The sequence below is a fragment of the Frieseomelitta varia genome, unplaced genomic scaffold, assembly GCF_011392965.1.
Source record: "Frieseomelitta varia isolate USP_RPSP 00005682 unplaced genomic scaffold, Fvar_1.2 scaffold_418, whole genome shotgun sequence".
In the NCBI taxonomy this organism is placed as follows: domain Eukaryota; kingdom Metazoa; phylum Arthropoda; class Insecta; order Hymenoptera; family Apidae; genus Frieseomelitta; species Frieseomelitta varia.
In genome coordinates, this window is record NW_025110166.1 from 761746 (window position 1) to 788897 (window position 27152).

At 26.8% G+C, this 27152-nt stretch overlaps 1 protein-coding gene across 1 annotated transcript; it reads left to right on the forward strand.

The window, feature by feature from the left end:
- The first annotated feature begins 12063 nt into the window (after positions 1 to 12063).
- Positions 12064 to 22841, forward strand: LOC122531835 (solute carrier organic anion transporter family member 74D-like). Its single transcript, XM_043660074.1, has 10 exons — positions 12064 to 12556; positions 13501 to 13761; positions 14843 to 15052; positions 16350 to 16608; positions 17736 to 17877; positions 18384 to 18675; positions 18952 to 19144; positions 19515 to 19773; positions 20320 to 20761; positions 21685 to 22841. The coding sequence occupies exons 2-10, from the start codon at positions 13503 to 13505 to the stop codon at positions 22575 to 22577; spliced, it is 2949 nt and encodes a 982-aa protein (XP_043516009.1). The 5' UTR covers positions 12064 to 12556; positions 13501 to 13502; the 3' UTR covers positions 22578 to 22841.
- Positions 22842 to 27152: the final 4311 nt, after the last annotated feature.

Genomic DNA, 27152 nt, shown 5'->3' on the forward strand with positions numbered 1-27152 from the left:
TTAAGTTCAATTATAAATTCCAAAATAAAGTAATTTAAAATCTCAAATTGATATTACTGTTTATATATATTGATGTACTGTTTGATGATGTATCGAAAAAAAAAAAGATTCAAAAGATTATTTCAATTTGTTTTATATAAAAATTATATATATTTATCTATTTATATATACATATATAATTATTATTTTTATTTATATTTGTATACAGGATGGTTCATTTAAGTGAGGCTACCTAAATATCTCTTCGAACTATGATGATGAAAAAAATATTTTTTACTTAATATGAATGGTATTAAAAGGCCAATAACTGGTAAGAACTTTTTCTTCAAGGCCATTTTTTTTTCAAGTAATTTTAAGGTCATCGTTTCTTTTTAATAACTATATACCTTTTGCATCGTGTAGCTGGTAAAAAATACGTATTCAAATATGTGAAGAACATGATCTTGAAAATTTAAGTTTTACATATAAATTTATCTCTGTCGATGCCTTGGCCAAGTTTAGCATAATTTCGCTCAGACTTAATATTGTATATAATAGACTTTTTCTTAAAAAGAAATAATTTGAAAATATTGAAACAAATATTTATAATTCTCCTGCTACGAAAATTGAAATATATTTGAATGAATTTGATACAAGTCCATAAAATCTAATATAATATTATTAATAGATAAAAAATCTATTTAGATATGATAAAAAAAAATATAAAGCAGTTAAAATAAAATTTGTTCAATTTCCATTTTCGAGAAAGTCAATTTAAAAAATTTATTAAATATTGTGTAACATACTATTTACTGGATCTTACAATATTAATGTACACCAGATCTTACATTATTAATGTACACCTCTTTCTAATGTACTTACCTTTATAAACGTAATTTACCACTCCTAGCTACCACTCCTAGTTTATTATCGATATCAGCTTTTATCAATTTATCAATATTAAAGCTAACTACATGCGTATTTGTGACATGCATTTTCAAAATCATTTTTGACCATATATTAACTAGTAAACCACATTACAGGTACCTACATATAATAATACATAGATATAAGTATTCTCGCCCAGAAACTTGAGTTTTTAGATAAAACAAATATTTTTGTATAAACAAATAAAACTGTTCAAATTATTACTTTCCTTCTAATTATAAATTTCTATTCTAAATACAATTACAGGTTATGCTTTAATATTCATTTATTTAAGAAAGTTATTATTTCTTACTATATACTAATATACTCTAAGTTTCGAGCGAAAATGTGTACTTTCGTATATCACGTGCATCCTCTGTATTTTCGCAATTTTAAATTTTCTATAAATGCACAAAACTTTGCCTAGTCTAGCTTTTATTGTTAAATATTGTTTACCTTATATTTTAGTAACTATTTTTGGTAATTATATAAAGTATATTCAATATATGATAATATCCGCAATCTATTTTTTATAAAATCTTGTATCTTATATTTTGGCAAGTTTTTTTTTTTGACAAACATGAAGTTAAATGAAAAAATACATTAAAATAATAGATATATATAAAATAATTTAATAAGAAAGGTATTTAGTATATAAATATTCTGTATGGCACAACGATTAAACAGAATTTTGAACATGATTATAACACAAAATTCTTTAAAAATTTCAACTTAATTTATCCCTTAGTATCAAATTGACACAATAATAAAAAATTAATAACGACAACAAGAAGATAAATAGTTAGTTCTTTTATTAACGGTATACTAAATTTCTATCCAATTGCGTATAACTGACTCTCAGTTATGAGATGTTTTCATTTTTATATCGTGAGAGTGTACGTATGTTCGTATGTCGAGATTTTGTATAAAGAAAATATATCAAAAATTAACGCAAAGAACGAGGATTAAATATGACATAAATATCTTTTACAATCCACATATGTACGTTTCTTTTGATAATTGACCATAAAATAGAACGATAAAAAATAACGAATATATTTAATCGTATAACAGTACACACACACACACGCACGCATGCACGCACGCGATATATTTTGTCAGTGGACTCTTTTCACAAGTGGTTACCAGCGGTCAAAGTTGGACTTCCAGATGAACATTTACACACGTGAATACAAGAACAAACGCGTTCGTATTTGAATGAATCCCGGTAGAAGGGTCGAGGTCAACGAGAAGGGGACAAACCTATAGGATAGATGGACGGTCCACGAACCGAAAGCCAGGAGCTTTTTAACCGACGGCTACGCTACCCCCGATCGGGCCGCTTCAGATTAATTTCATCATGAATGTTAGCCCAACACTTGAGATTCAACCGCAGCCAAACACCGTCCACGATACTCTATTAACAGTTTAAAGCGTATTACAGTCGCGACGCGAGCTTGTTTCGTCCGCGTATCACGAACCCCGGCCAAAGCTCAACGCTTGTGAAAAATGTTTTCAACAAATATGTTGCCATTACAATATGGTTATCGATTCTGTACGAATGTAATAAATCTCGGAGGAAATGCGAGCAGCTTGATTGAAACATTCTGTCACAATTTGCAGCTTGTAACGTTTATGGTCTTTTGTATGATCTTAAATTGTACATGTAAGATATTGTATGTAACATGATGAAGAGATCGTGATGGTTTTTAATTAATTTATTTAAAATGTATACCTATATCTAATTTTTAATGTACGAAGGTACGCTTTTAACAGCTATTGAATTGCATAGGGAAGGTATCGCACGAAATTTGAGAAATTGGAAAATATTTATTGCAAACCTGTGTACGTTTAGTGTCTTATTTATTGGCATACGAAGATTTTTAACAGTTATTGAATCTATTGAGTCGTGTAAAAAAGATATGTATTGGAGAGTGCTATTATTTAGTATACTAAAGATTAACATTAATAGTATTGTTGTATTGACTATTATAATTCATGTTAGACTAAAATATAATTTAGGATATTTAATTTTATTTTATATTTCGTATTTTACATTTTCCCTGATAGAGAATTCTAATAAAACCAAATTAAATTAAATATTAAATTATTAACAAAGTAATTTTCTAAGTACCAATGATTGATACATAATAATTTTAGAATTTCTAACTTTATTGAATTTTATTACCAATCCATAATTATAATAATCTAATACTACCTTATATATATATATCTGTTATCTTGTAACTCAATAATATTTTTCGAAGAATAGTACATACAACACTATAAGTGTTAAAAATCAAATTATTTGCAAAATTTGATGAATTTTTGTTGCTAAATGTGACTTAGAATACAATAAATCAAACACATAACAAAAATTTTTATTGCTTGCACTAAAATAATTTAAAATCATGTAAAAGCTAACTCTTTGATAAAATTTAATGTATCGTTCATTCAAATATACAACTACAGCAAGTGCCATCTTCTTTGCTTATAGAAAACCAAAAATATAATATTTTTATTTATATTTTTATATTCATATATATTTAATAATGTATTTTAATATATATTTTTAAGAATATAATAATATTCTCTTTATTTTCAAATAGAATACACTACGTATAAATATATCAGTTTGAATAAAAGAATTTAATTTAGCACTTAAATTAACACTTTTCTCTACACAGACAATCTTTAATTTTAATACTATTTAATACTATATATAATAACTACTTATATTTTACATTATATCTCTATTAATACGTGAAATATTTTTCATTAAAAAACAAAATTTTTCAATTTTGACATTTCTAGCGTTTTCTACAATTATTTATCACTTGAGAACTATAACATTTAAAACATAGTGACAAACATAGTAACATGTACATATATAATTTTACAAAATATTCGTAAAACGAAGATACATCTTCAGTGAAACTCATATATACGTATAAGTCCGGACACGTCAGAAATTGAATTTTAATCGCTAATTCCGAATATATGTACGTACATGCCACGAGCTTCGATCGCCCAAATAAAAGCCGAATGCCGCGAAAACGACATAAAAAAGGATATATCGATTACGTGGTCGTTAAACTTTTACCTGTTACGTGTTAAACGTGTTGCCAGTTTTTATGCAAGTTGACAGCGGCTACCAATTAGGCGTGTCTGAAAGGTCGTAGCATTGGGTAAGCTCGTTTCTCGAAGACGAAGGCCTCGTTCGAGTTAAGAACTCGAACGAAGGTGGGAAAGACAGAGAGAGAGAGAGAGAGAAAGAGAGACAGCGCGAGATATGGGAATATCCGGTACGCGGATCTTTCTCTCTCTCTCTCTCTCTCTCTCTCTCTCCTCCTTTGCCTTTTTCGGTGGAAATAAAACTGTTGTATCTACTAATAAAGGCGGAGTCTTACTTTTAAAAGCGCGTACCGGCTGCTCCTCTTCTTCTTTCCCGCTCGGCTCCTTCTTTCACCTTCGTTCTGCGTTAAAATAGGAGGGATTAGTTCCTATGGTAGCGCGGGGGCTTAAGCATTGATGAGGTTTTTAAATGGGTTCTCCTTTGACGATGGTACGAGAGAGCGCGGAAGACGTGGACGGCCGACCAGCTGGGAAGAAAGGGGGACAGAGTGGGACGATATTTACCAGGAGATTAAAAAATCGGGGGAAAAATTAAGTGTTACGGGGGCACGCCCCCGTCCAGGATTTAATTCTACGTAATCCCCTGCTAAGATCGCCGAACTGGCGATCCCCCTCTTTAGCCCTGTCCCTCTCTAACCCTGAGACAGCGGCCCGTGATTTTCAACCCTCCTTCGATAGCCTTGCTTCTCTCTTTTCTTTTTTTAATCTTACGCTGATCGTTCGAGATTATGCTTTCAGAATACTCTCGGCTGCGCGAGATGTTCCAAGGGAACTTTCGAAACGATTCTTGTTATACAATGTAATGTCTTCGCGTTCCGTTTAAGAACGCAATATTTTCCTATGATATTAAAAATACTTCAATTGTAAAATAGTGAAAAACATATTGAACGAATCTTGGGAATTTCTCTTTATAATCCCAAATGAATTGAAAAATGGAATTTGGTGATATAAATTGATTGAGAAGAATGAGTTGATCTTTGATGCGTTGAAATATATGTATTAGATTATTAATAGGTTACTAACTAAACAGTACACTAACATAGTTACAGAAATGAATTAAATAGAATTTATATTGTATTTATATTAATATTTATTAAATATTCTGGACGTTTTATACATTTTTGCATATTCTGTGCAAATTTCGAAATTGAGTAATGTATACTTTTATATGTTCTACTTATTAGAGTAGATTTCATAATTTTCTGAATTTCCAGATCGGTGTGTGAAGGTTTATATTTTCATCACAGTGTTTTTATTTAACATAAGATAGTATACTAACAATATCATTAGCAGTGAAATTAATCATTATTATGTGAATAGATAGAAAAATATAATGTTCGGATAATAGAACATTTGGATAATAAAAAGTCTGGATACCAGAACGTTAGAATACTAAGTTTTCAAATATTTTACTTTTATATTGGATGCAAAAGAGACCTTAATAACAAAAATTAATTCCAAGGAAATGCTCATTACAGTGTCATTAATTCCAAGAGCATGTTTATTATAGTGTCATCTGAAGATTTTATTCTTCTGATTTATTACACTAAATTTGTTTACAAGTGCAACACTACGAGAACGTTCTTTAATTAATTATGAATTAACAAAAAGACAATTGAATATTTTATACTATAATTGCGAGATTGTACTACGTTTAGGATGATCAGTATATGGCTTGTCTTCAGAAGAATAAAAGTCAGTTGGTCAATATTAACTTTCACAATTTTCCATCAATAATAATTATAAAACAATGTTTATTCAATATCCTATTCTTTTATTGTTATATTACTTATCTCTGATATTAATTATAATTCCTTTTAGATCCATTCAGAAACTTTTACACATAATACTATCCCATCGTGTATCAGATACTCGATTTATTTGGTACCCAATTACTGTTTGAGCAATATCGATTTCTTCAAACAACCAAATAACTTCCAGTAATCATACATATTTTCCTGGCTGGCGTCAGTTTACGTAGAGTAGAAACTCATCTGGAGTAGTTTAGCAGCGTGGCTGATGGAAAGTTCATTTTGGGAGGAGTTGAGCCCCGGCGACGACGGCTCTTTTTCCCCGGCTGCTTCCACTCAAAATAATAATGTAGCTTAATTACACGAGGACAAGTCGATATGTTGGCGATACAAATATTTAGAGGGTGGACGAAGAGTAACCGTGGACCGATGTTATTAGTAAATTAACCGACATCAAAGAAAATGCGAGCGGTGGTCACTTACTCTGCTAATGGAAAGCCAGCATCCTCCTACGTGGGATATCTATAGATGTACTTACATACGCGTGTATAAATACATTTCTATATTTCTAGTTATAGTACTTGGAGCGTTGTGCGATCGTTATGAACGAGCATATTACCGTCCATGACTCCTTGCCTCCATGCAGAATTCCAAACATATGTATATATGCATATGCCAGTTACCTGGTACAATTATTCTATAATATTTATCCCTTGTGTGAGGGTTTTCTGTAAAATTCGGTTTCGTAATTTCTTTTTTTTTTACTTTCGGTGTCATTAAAATAATAACGCAATAGTGGATGTTATTTATCTAATACAATCCAGATAAAATTCCTTCTTTCCTCGACTCGTGTGTCTTATTGGATTGTACGATTATTTGAAATTTTATTTTATTTATTTTCTAGTATCATTAAAATATTGATTTTTTATGGTTATCTGTATTCTAAACTAATCCCTCTTCAAACTTATCTGTAAAATTTAATTTTTGAAGTTGTGAAAAATATACTTATGTTCGAGAGTCTTTGCTATAATTGTTCGAAATGCAATACAAACCATTGCAAATTAACAAATTACAAATGCATCGAAAAATAATTTTAAATAAGAACTCATCTATTTTTCTAGATAATTTATATTTAAATTTAAAAAAAGAAGGAAAAGAAAATATTTACACAGGAAAAGTGTTTGATGTCGAAAGTAAGGTAATTCAGAAAATTATGCAAGCAAAACATTATTAGTATATGGTAAGCAAGTACCAATATTATAATTTTTATAAGAAATGAGACTATCCTATATCTCTTTGTCTTTTATTTTACAAAAAAAAATTTACATTTCGTCAAAAATGATCAACTATCCATACACTTTTAACAAATAATATGTATGTACAAGTATTATCAAATGACAAAACAAAGTACTTATGAATTAATATCTTTCTTCATTTTTTAATTTTATTCACATAATAATAATAATTATTATTATTATTGACTAATTAAAAGCATTATATTTTTAGAAACTCAACTTTATTGTATATTATCGTGCATAAGTTTGGTAACTTCTAACTATTGGAATAAACTATAAATTTATTATATTATATAATAAAAATATTTTTTAAAATTATAATTTTAATATTAATTAATTATTGAAAAAATTTTATAATTTATTATTTATATTTAAAAATTAAATTTAAACATCAAATATTATATATATATAATTATTAAAAAAAAAATTTTTTTTAATTTTTTAAAATAAGATACAATGATTGAATTAGTAATAAACTTAATTTATTATGTAAATTATATTTAATTATAAAATATAAATATAAGGAACTAGGCAAAATAAATATATTCACCTGTTTATCAAAAATATGTCTTATTGAATACAATTTTAAGTCAATCTGCCCAATGAATAAATTAACAACAATGAATTATTGCAATATAAAATACTTCAAATGAATCTCTTTAATTCAATCTTAATATATACAATATATATATAATTAATAATAGATATTGATAAAATTAATATTATAATAATTACAATAATAGGTTGCTAAAGACTTTGTACACTGACTTCAGTTGCAGTAAATATATGTCTATTCAATGTTAAAATATATATTTTTAGTCACATTCAAAATGTTTATATAAATTTTATGAAATGTTAGTTATTTATTAGAAATGAATATAGAAATTGATATACAATGTGATATACAATGTAGATATATATTCTTTGTTTCTGATTAAATTTAACAACACACTTGTTCTCCATTAGGATATAAAAAATTAAGAAGGAATGTCCGTCGATCATAACTATAGAATGACCGATATCGAGGAATGTTTTCTTAAATTATATATTTAGAAAAAAAAGTGCTAACTCACATAAATATGTATCTGTATCAAAAAAATTATTACTTTGATAGATATTTTAACTTTAATTCTACAAACCCTCGCGTAAGAAACAAGAACAATTTAAACACAAAATGTTTAATTTTCTTCTCTTTCCTCTTCTTTCATATCATAAATTTTGCAAACTTCAGATTAAAATATCTCCAAAATCAATAGTTTATTTACATGGCTAAGAAAATTAATGAAAACTTGGAATCCGTTATTTTAATCATTTTTTAACGCAAAAGTCCCACTAAATTTCATCGTTAATTATTCCATAATGCGCTATAGGGATTCGATTCCCAATTCTAGGAGCAGACAGATAAATCTATCATTAGAAATGAGTGTCATTGGCTAAGAAGATGATGCATAACGCGGCTGACAAGCAGGTGGAGAAGTTGAAAGTGACGGTAGCATCCCCGGTTCGGTTCCTCCAGCCGATTTTCTCGTGTCTACCGCTCCTCCGTTACATCGGGGTCTTAAGGGTGATTTCTTTTCGTTTCTGGCTCCGCCGGACTAAATTTCGCGCGTTAAGCCCTCAGTGTAATCCTGCCCTTAATATTCAAAAACGTGATCGCCCTGCCAAGCATGCCGAACGAAGTAACAGCCCCCGAGGAGTCGAGCGCAGCTCGACCAACCGAACTGGCGAACGAGGGAAGCTTTTCATATGCTAATTGGCATTCGTCATTTTCTTATGGCAGCGACTTAAGTGTGCTTAAGCGTGCTAACTCCTTTCTCGAAGCGTTAGAGCTTGGCCGAACCTCGTGAAACCGGTCGCTGCCATTTTCGAAATTGGATGGGTTTTCGGGAATTCTTCTTACCGATCGGCTCTTTCGGCCAATACGGAGTATCGAATCGAAAGGAGATATTTTATATCAGAAATCGGTAATAAATCAAGTGTTCGTGAAATATTTTTAAGATGATCGTATTACTATACTATTAGTAATACCGAATATACTTGAAACTAGAAACTGTAAGTGTAAAATATTTATAATAATAGCTGCCACTTATTGAGAACATTAATTAGAAAATTAATTAGAAAGTATTGATCATAATACCTATTGAGAACGTTAGTAAACAAATTAATCAGAGTTTATAAGTATAAAATGTTGATGAAAATAGTCTTTATTAATTTTTAATTTATATTTTAACAATTATTAAAAGTACCGTGCATATTATTCGACATAATAATAATTTGTATATAATAAATATTTCTTGTGTTTATATGTCTATTTTTTTTATTTTTTTGGTTTACCACTTAAGAAATATAATACCTACAATATAAGCTCCTTTATGTAAATCTCTATTTAAATTTTAATATTCGAATGTTATTACAACAGAATTTCTACTAGAAAATCAGATGCTACTAGTAGACAGTTTTACTTTTATAATATAATGTTCGAATATTAAGAAATTTGAAAAATAGGGAAGCTTTATTCTGGAAAGTTTCTTTTCTGTGTTTACAATGGCACAAAAATTTAATAAAAGTGTCATAGGTAACTTAATTCTAGATATAAAGAGCTAAGAACATTAATTAAAATATTAATTAGAAATTATAAATATAAAACATCGATAAAAAAATGATTTAGAAAATTAATTTAAAATAATAAATATGAAATATCGGTACAAAATTATTTAGAATTATTTAGAAAATTTACTAGAAGTAATAAATACAAAATATCGATCAAAAATTGCTTAGAAAATTAATTAAAAATTAATAATTATAAAATATTGATAAAACTATTTGCTTTCCATTCATGCTATTAATCCTTGAGTAAACTTAATTCTTTTGTAATAGTAGGAGTTTATATTTATATCAAATTGGTGAATAGAAATAAATTTTCCTTTGCAGCATTAGAAATAATGAAGAATTTCATAATTTAAATTATGTTTATTATTAATTATATATTGGGGCTTCAGTGGCCCCAATCCATTTAAAGATTCAGAAAATATATTCTTAAAATATATAATGTTGCTCTATATTTCGAGAGTATTTAATATTTCTTTTTAGATATAAAATATTTGAAACTTAACTATCGATCACAACAACGATTCTCATTTGGATCACTGCATGAGATCCAAAAATTCCAACTACATAACAAATTTTAATTAGTTGAAAATCATTAATTTAGGTAGGTATATCATTAATTTCTTCTTTTTAAATACACACTTAAGTTTATAAATAGAATTTTATATTAATAAATTCATTTGAAATGAATAGTATTAAATATTGTGTGGTTACAATTTTTCCTCCTGAAATTAAGATAAAGTGCCTTTTCTCGTAAGCTCATCATTCTGATTGCCCTTTCTAATGAAAAGATTTCCGACGTCTGTTCCATAGCGTCGAATTTTGTCTTTCTTTCTCAAATATTATGAATATTGAAATTTAACCCGTGTGGATATCGATGAATATTATCTGACATCTTTGACATTCTTAATGTCCCGAGAGATTTCATAAGACTTTGGTGATTAATTAAACATTCGTTCATTCATATACCACGTTAAATACGCAAGTTTATGCTAATGTATTCATCCGAAGACATTAATTAAAGTTTCAAACGTTGTTCTAATAAAATTTTGAATGTGTTTATAATTAATACAAAGAAATTACAGATATGGCAGTATATCTTCAGTTCGATTATACTTTATTACTATCTATTAGTCTATACCTATTTAAGACTTTTTCGAATATTCTTTAGTGATTGATGCATTGAAAGTGATCGTGTAGTTCTTAGATTCTTAAATAATCTTGTCTTGGATATTTACTGATAACCGTTTAATCTTTAATTCTATGAACTACCTTTAGATCGAAGAACTGAGTAAGTGAAAAATATGCTACATGAGTTTTTTCCAAACTTTGATTATTATCTACGATATTATTTACAATGATATTGTAAAAAAAATTGAAGAAAAAATATTAACAAAAGATTTGCAATGATGTATACTATATAATATAAGTTAAGCCAATATAGTATATATATATGTAATATAAGTTAACTGAGTAAACAAAAAACATTTAAAAAATATGTAATTCTATAAATGTGAGCTTAGAATTACTTCTTGTATTATTTTTATTCTATAATTATTACATTATATGTTAAAATATGGAATATGTGTACAATTAATCATTTTCAAAACACTATTTAATATTATGATATTACATATAATACATTAAATAATTATATTGTTTTTATCTAGTTTATAAATATTAACTGTATTATTAAGTATAATATTAAGCATTATCTATTAATATAATATTGCATTAATTAATACAATGTATTATATTATTAATTAATAATATTGTATTAATATAATATACATTTATAACATATGTAATTAATATTAATATAATAAATAATTAATATTATATTTAATATTTATGAACTATTAGGTATTTCAATTTTATATAAATATAAATATATAAGTATAATATACTTAGTACGCATATATATTATATTTACTGAAGTCTATTATAATTTTAAGAGTTATTTGCAATAACAAATTACATTATGATAAACACATGTATGAACACATTGTACATGAAAAAATTGAAAATATATTTACAGAACGTATGAAGTTTGCAATAATTAATATCATTTGACATAATTATGGTTAAAAAGTTTTAATTAAAATTTCAATTCGTTCATTTTGTATTACACTTTTCCTTTGTACGAAAAATAACATCAATTAAAATAAGATGAAAAATACGAAAAGAAGAAAACAAATTTAATCTGAACTGAACCTACAAATAAAAATAGTATCGAACAATAACATGCGATTCATCGTTGACGTGTCAGAAAATTTCTCAATCAAAATAAATATTTCACAATGTGACTTTCCCATACAATCGTGCAATTGTTAATCAAACTAAATTATGAAATTATTAAATGCTTCATACGAGAGATGGTTTAATCACACCGATAAAAATTTTCACCGACAAGAATCTCTACCGATAATATCGTTCGCCCATTTAAATATCGAATTTACGGATGATCGACATATCGTCGACATATCGTCGACGTACGCATCTCATAAATATTTTTCCTGCCCGACTCGAGGTACGAGCATTACCGTCTCCTATTGTAGCACATGCGTATATTACGCTCCACCTTTATCGAAAGATATCTGAGCAGCGTATCTGTAACAAGATAACGTGCGTCGACTAAAAGTGCCTCGCCTTTGGCCTCACGTTAGTAGGCCCTCTCTTTATTAACCCGTTTTTGTGAAACGAAACAAACCGCACGATAAAAACCAGTCGAAACTCCAGTTGCTGACCAACGTAAACAATGTGATTGAACGTTGTAGTTTTCGCAGTTGCATCGGTACAGAAATCGGTGTGTTGAACAGTGCGTAAAAATAGAGGTTGTTGATTGATCGCCTTCTTTCGGAAGTAAGTTGACAAAGTTTGCTGAAAGTTAGTCGGTAAAACTGAGTTAGTTTCTCGATATTACGAATCGTAAGTGACAAATAATTCACGCGTGAAGTGCGACGAGGATTTTCCAGTGTAGAGGAATTTCATTAAAAATTCCATGAATCCTATGAGACGTCATTGGATGATTCATCGTGACACATGAGTTAGACACGTGAAATACATTACTAATTCGATTACAACTGGTGTTACGTGTACGAATACAGCTAATGTTAGAATTTAATTCTTCAGTTAAAACTGACACGATGCGAAAGAAATATTGGCGAGTTTTTGAGTTACCAAAGTTACCAGTTGTATCACTTTCGTTTAATATCTATGGCATTGTGATAAAATTTGTTATATTTATTATATTGTCATAAAATATAGTTCAGTAGTTCAGTATCGCCTCAATTATCGCGAAGATATTATTGAATATATTATTATACTGGTATTAATATTACAACGTTAAATATTAAATATTAATTTAAAAACGATATGAAGATATTTATAATTAGTATTTAAAAAAGATAAAGATACACATATCATAGTTAATATTCACGAACTATTAAATATTTTAACTCTAGTATAGTATAATTTATTATACTTATCACATTCAATTGATAAATTCAATATTATTAACACAAAAATCAATAATATCAATGCAAACATTATTATGGTGAATTGACCAGAAAAATTAAACGTGGTATTTTAAAATTAAATTGGAAAAGTACTATACGTTATAAAATTTCAATAATAAGTATATCAAAAACAAATTATTATGTTGTGTCCTGTCTATCGACAGGAATTAAATGTCGTATCCTAACGTCACCATAAATTAAAAAAATCCAACAATGAAAATCCATCTTCTTTATTTGTAATTAATTTATTTGTTAACATAAGTAAAAGAAGTTGATTTCATTTTGAAGGAATGACTGTACATCTTCAAGAAGTGATGCGTTCAGAAGTGGACGGTGGTCTGGCTGGTCCAGCAAATCCGATACCGAGCGAGTCGATTGACTGTGGTTGTGGACAATTACCATGCCCGAAATTAGCAAAATTTGCAACCCGACGACTCTTCGTTGGCCTACTGTCATGGGTTGGTTTAATACAAGCTGCTGCTTACGCGTATTTCTACATAACAGGGCCTACGATAGCAAGGAGATTTCAATTTGATCCTTATGTAATGGGCATGTATTTCAATTGTTTTAATTACTTGTCCTATGACTTTTTAAAATTAAAAATTGAAATTTATACGTTTATAGAAACATAATTATGTTTTAATTAGTATCATTGGGCCATTGAGAATCATATGGAGTTAAATTACTTATTATTAGTTCTCAATTTATTTAGAATTTTTAATTTAATTGAATCTCTATCATGGAAAATATAAAATATAAAATAAAATCAAGTGCACCGAATTTGAATAATTTAACATAAATGATTATAGTTATTTACAATTCAACGATATTATTTGAGTATTAAACAAATCGAATCTAAATAAATCTTTTATTTCTTTTGTTAAATACAAGTTCTTCTATCTAAGTTGCAACAAGTATTTAATTTTGGATATTTTATGTATTGTTATATATTATATTAATTTTTTTTGTAAACATACAATTTATTCATTAATATGATAAACTAAAAATTGTTATATTAATTTTAATGGATTATATAATAATTAAATAAATAATTAGGATTGTATAATAATTAAATTTCCTGTAAATAAATATAAATCTACAATCTATTTATCGATATTACGAATTTAAAAAACTCTTATCAATTTTAGTAAATTATAAAATAATTAAATATTATGTAATACATAATTTAAATTCGCAGTTTATTCATTTATATAATAAATTAAAGACTCATCAACTTTAGCAGATTATTATACAATAATTATATAAATTTTGAAAAGTGTTTTTTCGTGTAAAGAGTGAAATTTGAAGAATGAAGATATCACTAAATTACACTAGATTGCTGATTGTTTTGCTTTTATAGGAAATTTTAAGGTAGAACATAGTATGAAAAAAATATATGAATACTATGATATATTAACATAGTATGAATAATATAAATTTATATTATATAACATTTTGTTATATTATATAACATTTACATTATAAAATTCATATTATATTATATAAAAATGTTTATCATATAAAACAGTTTTCTTTTCAAGATTCTATTTTTTAAATTATATTCTCAAAAATACAAATTTGCATGAAAATTTGTAATCTATCTGTTAATTACTCTTCCTGAATTTTGCAGAATGGATACTTGTCGCATCCGATTTGACGCCCTTCGTTTTTGGCGTAATCGTCGCGTATTGGGGTGACAGAATTCATAGAGCTGCATGGATTGGTGGTATAGTTCTTCTGCAAAGTGTTTCGTACTTTATTATGATAATTCCTCATCTAACGCATCAAATCAAAGTTGTCGAAGAAACCGAAAACGTGACGCATATGTCGATATACGCAGGCGAGTAATAAATTGCAATTCCATTCCTTATTTAATCATAATCATACTTGTTATTGATACAATATATGCAACTAAATTTGTTACTCGTATCAATGAATAACTTATTAATTGTTTAGTATTTGAACTTTTACAATTTTCGAGAATATCTATCTTTACTTTATATAATGTAAAATCATTTTAAATCATTTTAAAAAGAAAACAAACTTACTTAAAACAGAAGCTTTAATATAAGATCAAGTGGATCGTTATATGATCTTCTTTTTACGAAGTTATATCAGTTTAAATGATCGACAATTTTTCATTGTCATCGGTACAGTTATGCTCTTCACAAGCAGTGAAGTTTTAATGAAAAACAATTTATTAATCTTCAGGCAGCCATCATTTAAAACGACGTGCAAGGTCTTCGTGATCGTTCTTGATCATTTATATCAGATAGAAAGGAAACATTCCGGTTATTTCTATAAGAAATATTTATTAACTAATTACTAATTATAGTAATAATACAATAAAAAATATAATTAATATAATTAATACAAATACTCGTATAGTATTAAAAATTTATTTTGTATTTGAAATGATAGTGAAATGTATAAACGCAATTCTGAAACTTTCTCATCTTCGTTATTGAAAATTGCGAATTGCATTATTTTTTTCTATGACATTCGTTTTAACTTATCAAAACAAAATAAAAAATTATCAACTTTTCATCAAAAAAATTTCTTCTTATACCCATACAAATCATTTCACATTGTGTCTATAGAATAATGCAATGTTTAAATGTCGTATAGTCTTTTACAAAATTCTGAAATTGCATTATACTATTTTAGTAAAATAATACATGTTCAAATAAGTGAAATGAAATAACATCATAATTGATCAAATGTTTCAATATTTTAATCTCTTCCTAATAGTAACGATTCATTAAATTTAGAATTTTACTTATTGATTACTTTTTATCATGAAGATCTTCAATGTACCAATATTTCTTGCATAAAGATGTCATTTGCTTCAGAAAAATTGTTAATAATTTAAAGGAAAATTCTTACCAAAAAGTGTAATCAACAATAATCAAATTTATAGTAGTGAAAAATCACCATAAAAATCCTTATAAAAGTTAAATCACGATAAATTACAATTTGAATTTAATAAAAATATGTATATTGATTGTATAATATATTAATGTTTCCTTTTCTTCCTTCAAATAAAAAATATTCTTAATTTCAGAAAGATAAAGTAGTGATAGACTATTAAAGTAGTGAAGAACTATTAATAATTACAACTATGTTCTCTTTTACAGATGATAGTCGAGATCTGTGTTCAGACAGTTCTTCTAGAATTGTTGTAAAAGAAGATGAGCCCTGTTATTTCACATTTGCAGCGATCTTCGTTGTACAAATCATATCTGGTATCGCAAATATTGCATACTTTGCATTAGGTGTGTCCTATTTGGATGACAACACAAAGAAAAAACATATAGCTGCTTTTATTGGTGTTCTTATTGCCGTGAAGATTTTCGGTTTTCTTCTGGGATGTATCTTGGCATGGCTTTGCCTTAGGTGAGCATTCAACATAATTAAAATTTTGTTTAATATCTGATAATGTCACAGCATATCTTAAAATCATTGTCAATTATAAATTTCATCCGGAAATATTTTGCTCTAGAAAAAATTTATTTTTCACTATCCAGAAATTAACTAAAATATTTACTTTCTTGGTAGAATATTTAAAGCTCTTGATCTTCTTTAATAATTTTAATACTGTTCACTTAGGTATTTATAATTTATCATACAATAATTATACTTTCTTATAAAGTTGCTATTGCATAATTCTTTTAATACTAACCCTCTTAATATCTTATAATTTTTTCATGTAAATAAAGCTCAATAAAACACACATATTTTCTTTTGTAAATGGTAATTGTATTATATAGGCTATAGTATAAAAGTTTTCGTTACATTCTTTATTGCATATGAAAAATCGAAATGTTATATCGATTTTTGGTTACTAAGAGGGTTAAATAATTATATGTTATTAAATTAGCCATGAACTTAAAATCAACGTTCTATTAAAATGGTGCAGAATTTTATGAGGGCACGAACTTTGCTAATATTCAGAGTATTAGATAGAATATATTTTTTAATAATAATGTCTATATAATACACTACTAGAAGTAAACTGTTGAACCAGAATAAATTTTAATTTTATTACTATTATCTTTAATATTTATTGGCCATATTAACAAGTTTATTAAAGAGCAAACTACATATCTTCTATTTCTTAATTTACTATAATCTACATTCTCTTGCAATATATTTACAATTATATTATATTCCATAATCAATGATTCTTTATTAACTTTATTATTTTTCATAATCAATTCATTATAAAGAATTAATCCTGTTCATAATTTTCAATAATTCGATGTACATCATTTGAAATTACATAGTAAACTAATATTGAAAATATACAAATATTTTACTTATATTTTATTGTATTTTACATAAATTCGATTGCATACTCCATAAAAAATATTAAGAGTTATCGAATACCATTGTTTTAAGAATAATAAAAGTCAAAATAATCTTATCCAGAGTGATAGTATTACTCAAAATTCAAAATAGTTATATATAATTTACTTATAATACATATATTCAATTCTTTCTGAAAATTCTTGTTGTTACAGAGTTGATTCAGAGACTTTGAATCCTATAGAATCTTATAGAGAACAAATCGGTGCATGGTGGTTAGGATTACCAATTTTAACAATATTACTTATTGTTCCTGGTTTACTTCTTTCATGGTTCCCTCGAATGTTACCATCTGAGGTAATTGACTGATCATTTTCACTTATTTAATTATTGGACTACGGATTTTTACATTTGTAGGAAACTTTTAAATGCAATATGAAAATATAAAAATATGAAAAGTTTTAAATACACAGAATATAAAAAAATACATTAAATGTCCAAAGTATAGTTCGGTACATAAAATAAGATTGTTGTCAAGATTTTACTTTTTCAATTACATTTTTAAAAAATTGAATTTACATAAAAATTCATAGTCTGTTAATCGTAGTTAACATGAATAATCATTTTTACTTCTTAGTAATAATTTTACTAATAAGTGAAAAGATTTAATTATTAATTAATAATTAAATAATATTTAGCTTAATAATTATTAACGCTTATAATACTAAATTAATAATACTTAAATATATTTAATATTTGATTAATTTCTCAATATCAAATAAATATTAAATTAATAATTAGTGACATTTAATATATATTTTGAATGCAATTAAAACTTAATAAAAGGATATTCATTGAATTAGGTTGTCGAAAAAGCTGCTGCCTCTTTATTAAACATTTCTAACAATCAAAATCGAACGCCTCGGAGGATGGTTAGTCAGAAAGTTGGTAGTTCTAATTTCTGGCCATCAATAGGTAGATTGTTCAGTAATAAAATATTGCTTTGTCAAGTTATTGCTTGTACCTTTTATCTTATGGCCATTACGAATTTCATTGGTTTCGAGAATCTTATTGCGCAGTCGAGATTTCATGTACCGAAACCAACTGGAATGTTACTCGGTTTCGAGGATCCAGTTTCGTCAAGATTAATATCAAGTAAGATATAAATTTTATTTTGAAACATGAAAATATTTATATATATTATAATAAATATATTATGTTATATTATTTATATATTTTAGAATTAAATTATTAAATTTGTTACTAGATAGAATGTCGAAGAAATAATTTTTATAATACATAAATATAAATATAAATATATATATAGTTGTATTGTCTAATATATTAATTATATTTAATTATATATATATATATATATATAAGGATATATTATTTAATATATTATTATTAATACATTATCTACAATTTCAGATATCTTGAAACCTGTTCTTGTTGGCTTAATCGTGATTGTTTCTGGTTTAGTTATTGCAAAAGCGAAACCTGGCGCTAAATATGTTATTGGTTACGGCATTGTCGTTGTACTTTTAGCGTCTGCAATTATATTTTCATTATCTGCTACAACTTGTAAGAAAAATCCTATTGTTGGCACAACTAAAAGAGGATCGTAAGTACATTACACTTGACAAATGAAATAATATTCAATAATATTGTGACTAAATTGCAGATCTATGTATAATTTTATATCTTCATGAACATTAAAATTAATTTTTTGTATCAAGTATATGTAATAATAAGTTTATTATGTTTTTTTATGTAAATTTATTAAGTTTATTTAATAATTTTATTAAATTCATTTCTTTTAGAAATGTTTATTATATAGATTTTTGTATCTTGAAATTTCCCAAAATTACATAAACGTCCGTAGTTTAATTATTAATTTTCGAACATATTTGTACAAAATGATAATGCTTGTTATTACTTCAATATATACAAAATGATAATGCTTGTTATTACTTCAATATACATTTTTTTAGCCTCGTCTTGCTGAAGTATTGCAATAGAAATTGTGGTTGTTCGAACGATGCTGACTTCCGTCCTGTCTGCGATAACAAAGGCACGTTCACCTTCTACAGTCCTTGTCATGCTGGATGCACTTCTTTCGAACTTAGAAATGGCATAACGACTTACAGTGGTTGCAGTTGCGTAGGAGAAATGACGGGAGCTGAGAAAACGGAAGCGATCGACGGACCTTGCACCTCAAACAACTGTCAAGTTAATTGGATACTTTTTGAGGTGAATATTTTATTGTTCTTTGCGATAGTATTTGTACAGATAGAACCTCCCATTCCAATGTTCAATTAATTAATATACTATTAGTTGGTTGGTATTTATTAGCAATAAATGTACAGTGCAGTTAAACATTTTTAGTTAAATGAAAGATAGAAGAATGATTCAATTTATTGAATATTTAATCGAATTAGAGATAAAAAGAATTATTATTTTATTACGAAAAGAATTGTATTTAGCAGTTATATATTTTGAACAAGAAAATATTTTATGCAATTAGCATAGTAGATCTATTTATAATATAATAAAATTTTTTTAGTGCAAAATTGCATAAAATACATTTGATGTGAAGAATTACATAAATCATCCAAAGTATAGTGTCTGCTGTTATATTTGATACCTTTGTGTGTACAACAATTTTCAGTATTCAAGCTTTTTAATTACATTTCCAAAAATTTAAATTCACTACGAAAATTTATCAATCTAATGACTTTACAAAATAAAAATTAGAATAAGAATTCCTTTGCAAACATGTGTTTTTCTCTTCTTCAGTTTGGAAGTCTGTTGGCGTGCTTATTAGTTGCCTCGACTTTTGTGGGAGATTTGTTAATAATCTTGAGATCAGTGAACGTGCAAGACAAGGCTATCAGCATAGGCTTTTGGATGACATGGTTCGCTATATTCGGGAATATTCTTGGAAAAATTCTTTACGATATGATTGCGAGTCTAACGTGCCAATATTGGGGAACTCAAAGAACTTCGTGTCGTCTTCACGATGGTCTAAAGCTTGGCAACTATTTGTCCTATATGACAGGTTCACTATTAGCCCTATCCGTTATATTAAAAATCCTAGTGTGGATCTTCAGCAGAGATTTGGAGTTTTATGTTCAGAAAGAAGAACAGCCAACAGCAATAACTGAATTGAGAGAATTCGTTCGCAATCCTGACACTGTGTCCAATCAAGAAAACAGACAAACTGATCCTACCTGTAACAGTAAGTACTTATAATATTTTTCATATCCACTATTATACAGATACTTAATTTTTCATTGTGATCTGTCATGAGACCAAATCAAATCATAGAGATTCAGTTTCAATCTAATCCTAGATCAATAAAACTACTTTTTTCTACGAATTGATATTCTCGAAAATAATTGTCATTTAATTTAAAACCACCTCAAAATATACACAACTTGAAACTGTCATTGGTCAAAAAAATATTTAACTTTTTATGTAACATCATGTTTAATATAATTTTAATATAATATTGACTTGATGTTACTTGATTTATTTTTTATATACTGATCTATTAATTAAGCAAGTAATACATAAGGATTGAGAAATAAATAAAAATTAACATATTATTTCAATAAATAATGTATTAGGTGATGCACACGAATTGTTGTTACTCTAAAGTTAAATTTAAATTTAATATTATTCAATACATTTAGAAAGTAATTTTCTATAAATCATTTACATTCAATGTGCAGAATATTTACAATAAAAATATTAAAACGACAGCAATATGCGAATTTTTAATGCATTTATAAGAGATTGAAAGTTAGTAAAATTGCACACAATGTAGATACATTGTCTATGTGCAAGAATATAAAAAATATTCAAAATAAAGTACATATAGCAGATAAAATAAATTTCTATTTAGATTCCATTTCTTCATAATTTATAAAAATTTTAACATACATAAAAATCCGCAGTGTAATATTTATGAATAATCAGTACCTTTGTTTTAATTTCATATTTATTCATCTCTTTAATTTCATAAATTTGAAAATTACGTTATGAAAATTGTAATGTAAGTACTTAAAGAAGATTAGGAATATACTATCTCTCAATTAAAATGTTATTTACGTATAATGATTGTAGCAAAAGAATTAAATTAAAATTAACCTTCTCTAGATGATACACCAGTCCGAGTAGAAATCACGAACGAAGAGTTTAAAAAATCGACAAGATCTCTGAACGATGATCCACCGAAGGAAACAGAAGAGAGACAAAACGAAGGAACAGCGATGCTGAAGTACGGTCCTATTGGTCCCGGTGATCGGCGAACGGATTCGAAATCGTCACTGAACCAAACATCACAAAGTCAAAAGTCCGCCATTCGAAACTTGGATTCGGAAGACGAGCTGAGTTCCAGCGACGAAGAAAGTAGAAAAGATTCGACAACAAAAGTGGCCTACAGGCCGTTGGATCTCGACTCGGATGTGGAAAGTGATTTGAGCAGCGTGGAGCCAAGATCGCGAAGGCGTATCACGGGAAAGGAGTATGAACCGGTTTATAACAGCGATCGGAGCTCTTCGACCAAGAGCTCACCCTTCAGACGCGAATTTCCCAATCCGGACAACTACGATGACCCAAGAAAAATGAGACACGTGGATGGTTCCTCGAAAACTAGTAGTTTCGAATTCTCGAGGAAGAGGCAAGACGATAAACTACAGAGGAAAGGAGATTTCAACGAAGTTGGTATACCGATAATGGATCCTCCTGTTGTGCGTTCCATCCCGAAATGTGTGAAATCACTGATCGATCGGTACGAATTGAACGCTGAACAGCAAACTGGGGAGAATCAAGAATCCGTGAGTGGGAACGGTACTCATTTGGAAAGTAAAATAGGAATTCCGTTGGTGGCCATGGCGCCGAATAGAGCTTCTTCGAGAAGTCAATATTCATCAGGGTTCAGCAGCTTAACGGATGGTAGGATCGTTGAAAATCGACCCGAGTCCCGTGAAAGCGTCAGCCCAAAAGTATCTAACAAAGGTAGTATAGAGATATTGCACACTGATTTTTGATGTAAAATTACAATATTTGGAAATTTTATACGAAAATTTATAAAAACGGTTTAATTTATTTGGGTCAGACGTTGGATTTTTAAGATCGACCCGATTATTGCGAAGAAGTCAGCATATGGCGCAGATGTTGCTTTTATTAGGCATATAGTTAGTATTAGTAAGAAAAGAACGTTGCAAACGATCTAATGTACAATTATACCATTTTTCAGTTCTTTCTTCTGAAATTTTATATAAAAATCCATAAAAAATACTTAATTTATTTAACACTTTTGGTTATTTTTCTTTGTCCATTCGATCATATTTTTGTACACATAATTGTCTATAAAGCATTAAAGTATACAAATAAGTTGTTTAATCTAAAGTGCTCTTCTTACATTTTATATTCTTATATTTTTAGAAAATTTATTTTACTGAACTACAGCATCGACTGGAACATGACGTGAATCTTTGAAATAAATATATTCAAGATAAAATATAAAAGAATCAATTGAAATATTTTTAATAAATAATTTGAGAAATTATTTATTAAAAAGGAGAAGAATTTAAGAAATTATTTTATATGATAGCTTGAAATAAACAATCTTACCTAAAATTTAAAAAGAATGGTCAAAAATTAATAAATATTATCAAAATATATCTTATGATTCTTGAAAATTAAATTCTCTATATAAAAAAAAAAGATGTAATTTAAAGACAAAAAATATGTTAAATCATTTTTCTTTTATTGGAAGGAAACTAAATAAATTAAATAAGTTAGATATATTTTTTCCAAGATTTTTTAAGATCAATGGTACTTTTTAATATCAAAGTATATAATATATAACATGGATGTAGTATATAGAAAAAAGTAATAGAAAGAAATATTCTTTTACTATATCTTAAAAGTGAACAATAAGGTGCAATCCATCATTTAAAATGTTAAACTTATCTTGAATACTAAATAAGTGATTAAGTTTTAAAACTGCTGCGACAAAAGAATGTTTAGAATATTTGCAAATGTTTAGAAAAATATAGAATATTTTTTTATTGATAATTATTGAACATATTTTTTTATTGATAATTATCTATTGAAAGAAATGAAAACAGTGTCTGACAAAATACTATTGTTACAATCAATTGAAATTTATTGTTTCCAAATATATAGTTTAAATCTGAAGATAATTGGATGATGATTTTCAATAAAGCTGTGTTACATTTACCATATTCTAAAATAACTCGGTTTAAAGTTTTAAACAGGTAAAATACTCTCTTTTTTCTATTTCATATCGAGTTCTGATAGAATATTTATAACTTGTGTACAAATTAAAACATTCTCCGGAGACTGTGGAATCATGCTATACTGTTGACCGATTTTGATCAAAATGCAACATGGACTCTTATTTAAAGTTACCATTCAATTAAAAATAATTCGAAATTAGTGAAAAATTCCATTGGTGTTATTTTACCTTCAGTAATCTATGGGTAGTAAAAGAAATATAAAATATATGTATATCAGTTACAATTTTCATTGATTTCAACCAAATCAGTCAGTTCGAACAAATTTCAGTTAAATGTTTCATCAACGACTTAAAATTATAATTTTTAATTATAATTATAGCATTGAAACATAAGCGACCAACGTATGTAACTATAAGACAAATAATCACTGATAAGATTCAGCGAAAAGTGAAACGATTAAGATAAAATATGATCACTTATCACAGAAGTATTTTATATTTAGTTTGATAATTCTTTTATAATTTTTTATCTCTTTAGCAGTCGACATGAAATTTATATCTATTATCAAGTGAAACGATTATATTACGTCAAAATTGATAAAGCTCAAGAGAAAATTTATGATACATCAAATATAATCTTCTTTCATTTAAAACTAAAATATCAGTTCATTAGTAGACTGCGGATTTTTATGCAAATTTATATTAAATATAATTAAACGAATAGAACCTCAATTGAAAATTATTTTACATATCAAATATTAATATACTATGGAAAACAGGTTTCGCCACTATTTGAATAAAATATTTGAAAAATGATTATTCAAATAGTTATTTTAATGTAAATAATTAATTCAAGTAATTATTTTAAACAAATCTTTTATTTGATAGAATGTTATGTTGAAATAATCTTACGTTAACTATTTTAACAAGCAAATAATTTGTCTCCCAATTATTTCATCAAATAAAATAATTTTTATTTTGTATTATATTTTGTATTTGATTCTACAAATATTCACCTTGGGGTGGGATTATCTATTATTTTATTTCAATGAATTAAATTAAATGAAAGACCATTTAGAAACGATTTATCTGATAAAATTACTTTTCATATATTTTTAAAATGAAAATAATAAATTAATAAAAATTATTAGTTATTTCAAATTGTTGAATTTTATCTTTATTTGAAACAAAATTTGTTCAATCTTGATACTTTTAGATAGTTCACATATTTTTTCATATGTGCATTCTATCCAACTTTACATTTGAAAATTTTCTATAAATACATAAAAATCCACAGTTTATTAGAAAACAAATAGTTTAAATTTGTAGCATAGATAATAATTTAAATTTAGTTATGGTATTTAAAAAAAATACAAATTGATATAATTGATTTTCTACGAATATGTGATTATCAAAAATAAAATAAAAATTGATAAAAATTTGATAATGTATCAAAGAAGACTGTATAACCACATAATTAGTTTAATTTTGTAACACTGCCAATAAATGAATTAAAATAAAATTAAACATCATATATAGAAATCAGATTCTTTTTTATACAGTAAGCAAAATTGTAATGAAGAATATTTATATTAATAATAATATTTATAATACTAATGAAGAATATTTTAAACTATTGTTACTGTTGTTATTTTTTCACTTAATTCGTACGACATACGAATACAAAAACAAAGAATAATTTCATTGTTCAATCCTTGTGTCATATGGGCAAACAATTCATTTTTAGAGTGTTTTTCATAATTTTATTTTAAATTTTTTAATTTCGAAATCAAATAAATATCGAAAGTATTGTTTATCAAAATATGCCAATATTATATTGATATCTGTGTATAAAAAAAAATTAAGAGTCGTCGATATTTCGTTGATATCCACGCTGAACGCGTTCGAACCGAGTATACATGCACTTGATCAAACTTCAATCTCGATTTTCTCAAAAACTTCTTTTCCTTTTGCTCGCATTTTCTACTCAATACAGTAGTATATTTTTTCTTTCCTTGTCTACGATATTGAAAAAGTGATTCAGTATAAATCCTGAATTGTAATTGGAATTGGACATGCTTGTACATTTAACGTCACTATCGTTGGAATCGCAAGATAAGCTTGATTAAAACACACATTGGTGAATTTCAAAACATTGGATTTCGTACGGGCCATGACTTATCACTTGTAGAACTACGGAACTATCATATGCACTAACCTTACGATCTCAAAAATATTCGCCAGATAAACCCAAACACTTTTTACTTACAGACCAGATCAGAGTGAAACACAGCTCTACAATAGTAACTATATACTAGCTATATTAGTATTTACTGTAGTAACTATATACTAGTTATAACAGTAAATAATGTAATAACACATTGACATATTGGAAGCATTTGTCGATGCAAATGCGAATAAGAAATAATGAATAAAGATCCAATTAATTATTCATTTGTTACTTTTGTTCAAATAAAATTTTATTCATTTGAACATTGGAATAAAGCAAATAAAACATACTTTGATTATAATTATAATAACAGAAATAACATTTTATACACTTTAATGTGCCCATAATAGCATTTTTATAGTAATTTTCGTAATTGTTCTTATTAATTCTTATCAATTTCTTTTATCGATAAATAACTCAAGCAGGGGCACTGTTTGAGTAAGATATTTGAAAAATGATTATTTCAAAAACATATTATATCATTTGACTCGATATTGTCTTGAAGTAATTCTATATTAGTTTGTTTCAACGAGCAAATGATTTTTCTCGAAATTATTGCATTACTTGGCTATGTAAATGAAATAATATTTTATTTCATCTTGTACTTTATATTTTTATTTTGTACGTATAATTTCTCAAATAGTTTCTAATTTTTATCTTCTGCTGGGATTGTTTGTTATTTTATTTCAACCAATTCAAATAGAAAATTATTTGCAAATAGTTCATCCGATCTAGACTTGATATAAACTTACTTTTCAAATGAAAATAATACATTAATGGATTTATTATTTCAAATTGTTATTTTTTATCTTCATCTCGAATATAGTTCAAAGCCCAATCTTGAAACAAATATGAGAAATCTTTTTTTTTCAGAATCTGTACAACTGTAATTAATAAATAAATTAGCGTTTACTAAATATTTCAAATCTCTGTTTCTCTTTGCAATATTTATTTGCAAATGCACGAAAATATTTGCACATACGATGAAAAATTTATAACTTCGTGGGAAAGAATCAACGTGAAATATTTACCTTGAAAATCATAAGCTCGCTTTTCTCAATGATCATGCAGAGAAGCAAGGATATTTTTATTTTCCAAAATTGTAAATTTTGTTCAAACGTTATAGGA

Coding starts and splice junctions, on each gene's coding strand:
- LOC122531835 (XM_043660074.1), top strand. CDS start 13,503: ATGACTGTACATCTTCAAGAAGTGATGCGTTCAGAAGTGGACGGTGGT. Junction 13,762..14,842: donor ATTTGATCCTTATGTAATGG/GCATGTATTTCA, acceptor TGAATTTTGCAG/AATGGATACTTGTCGCATCC. Junction 15,053..16,349: donor GCATATGTCGATATACGCAG/GCGAGTAATAAA, acceptor TCTCTTTTACAG/ATGATAGTCGAGATCTGTGT.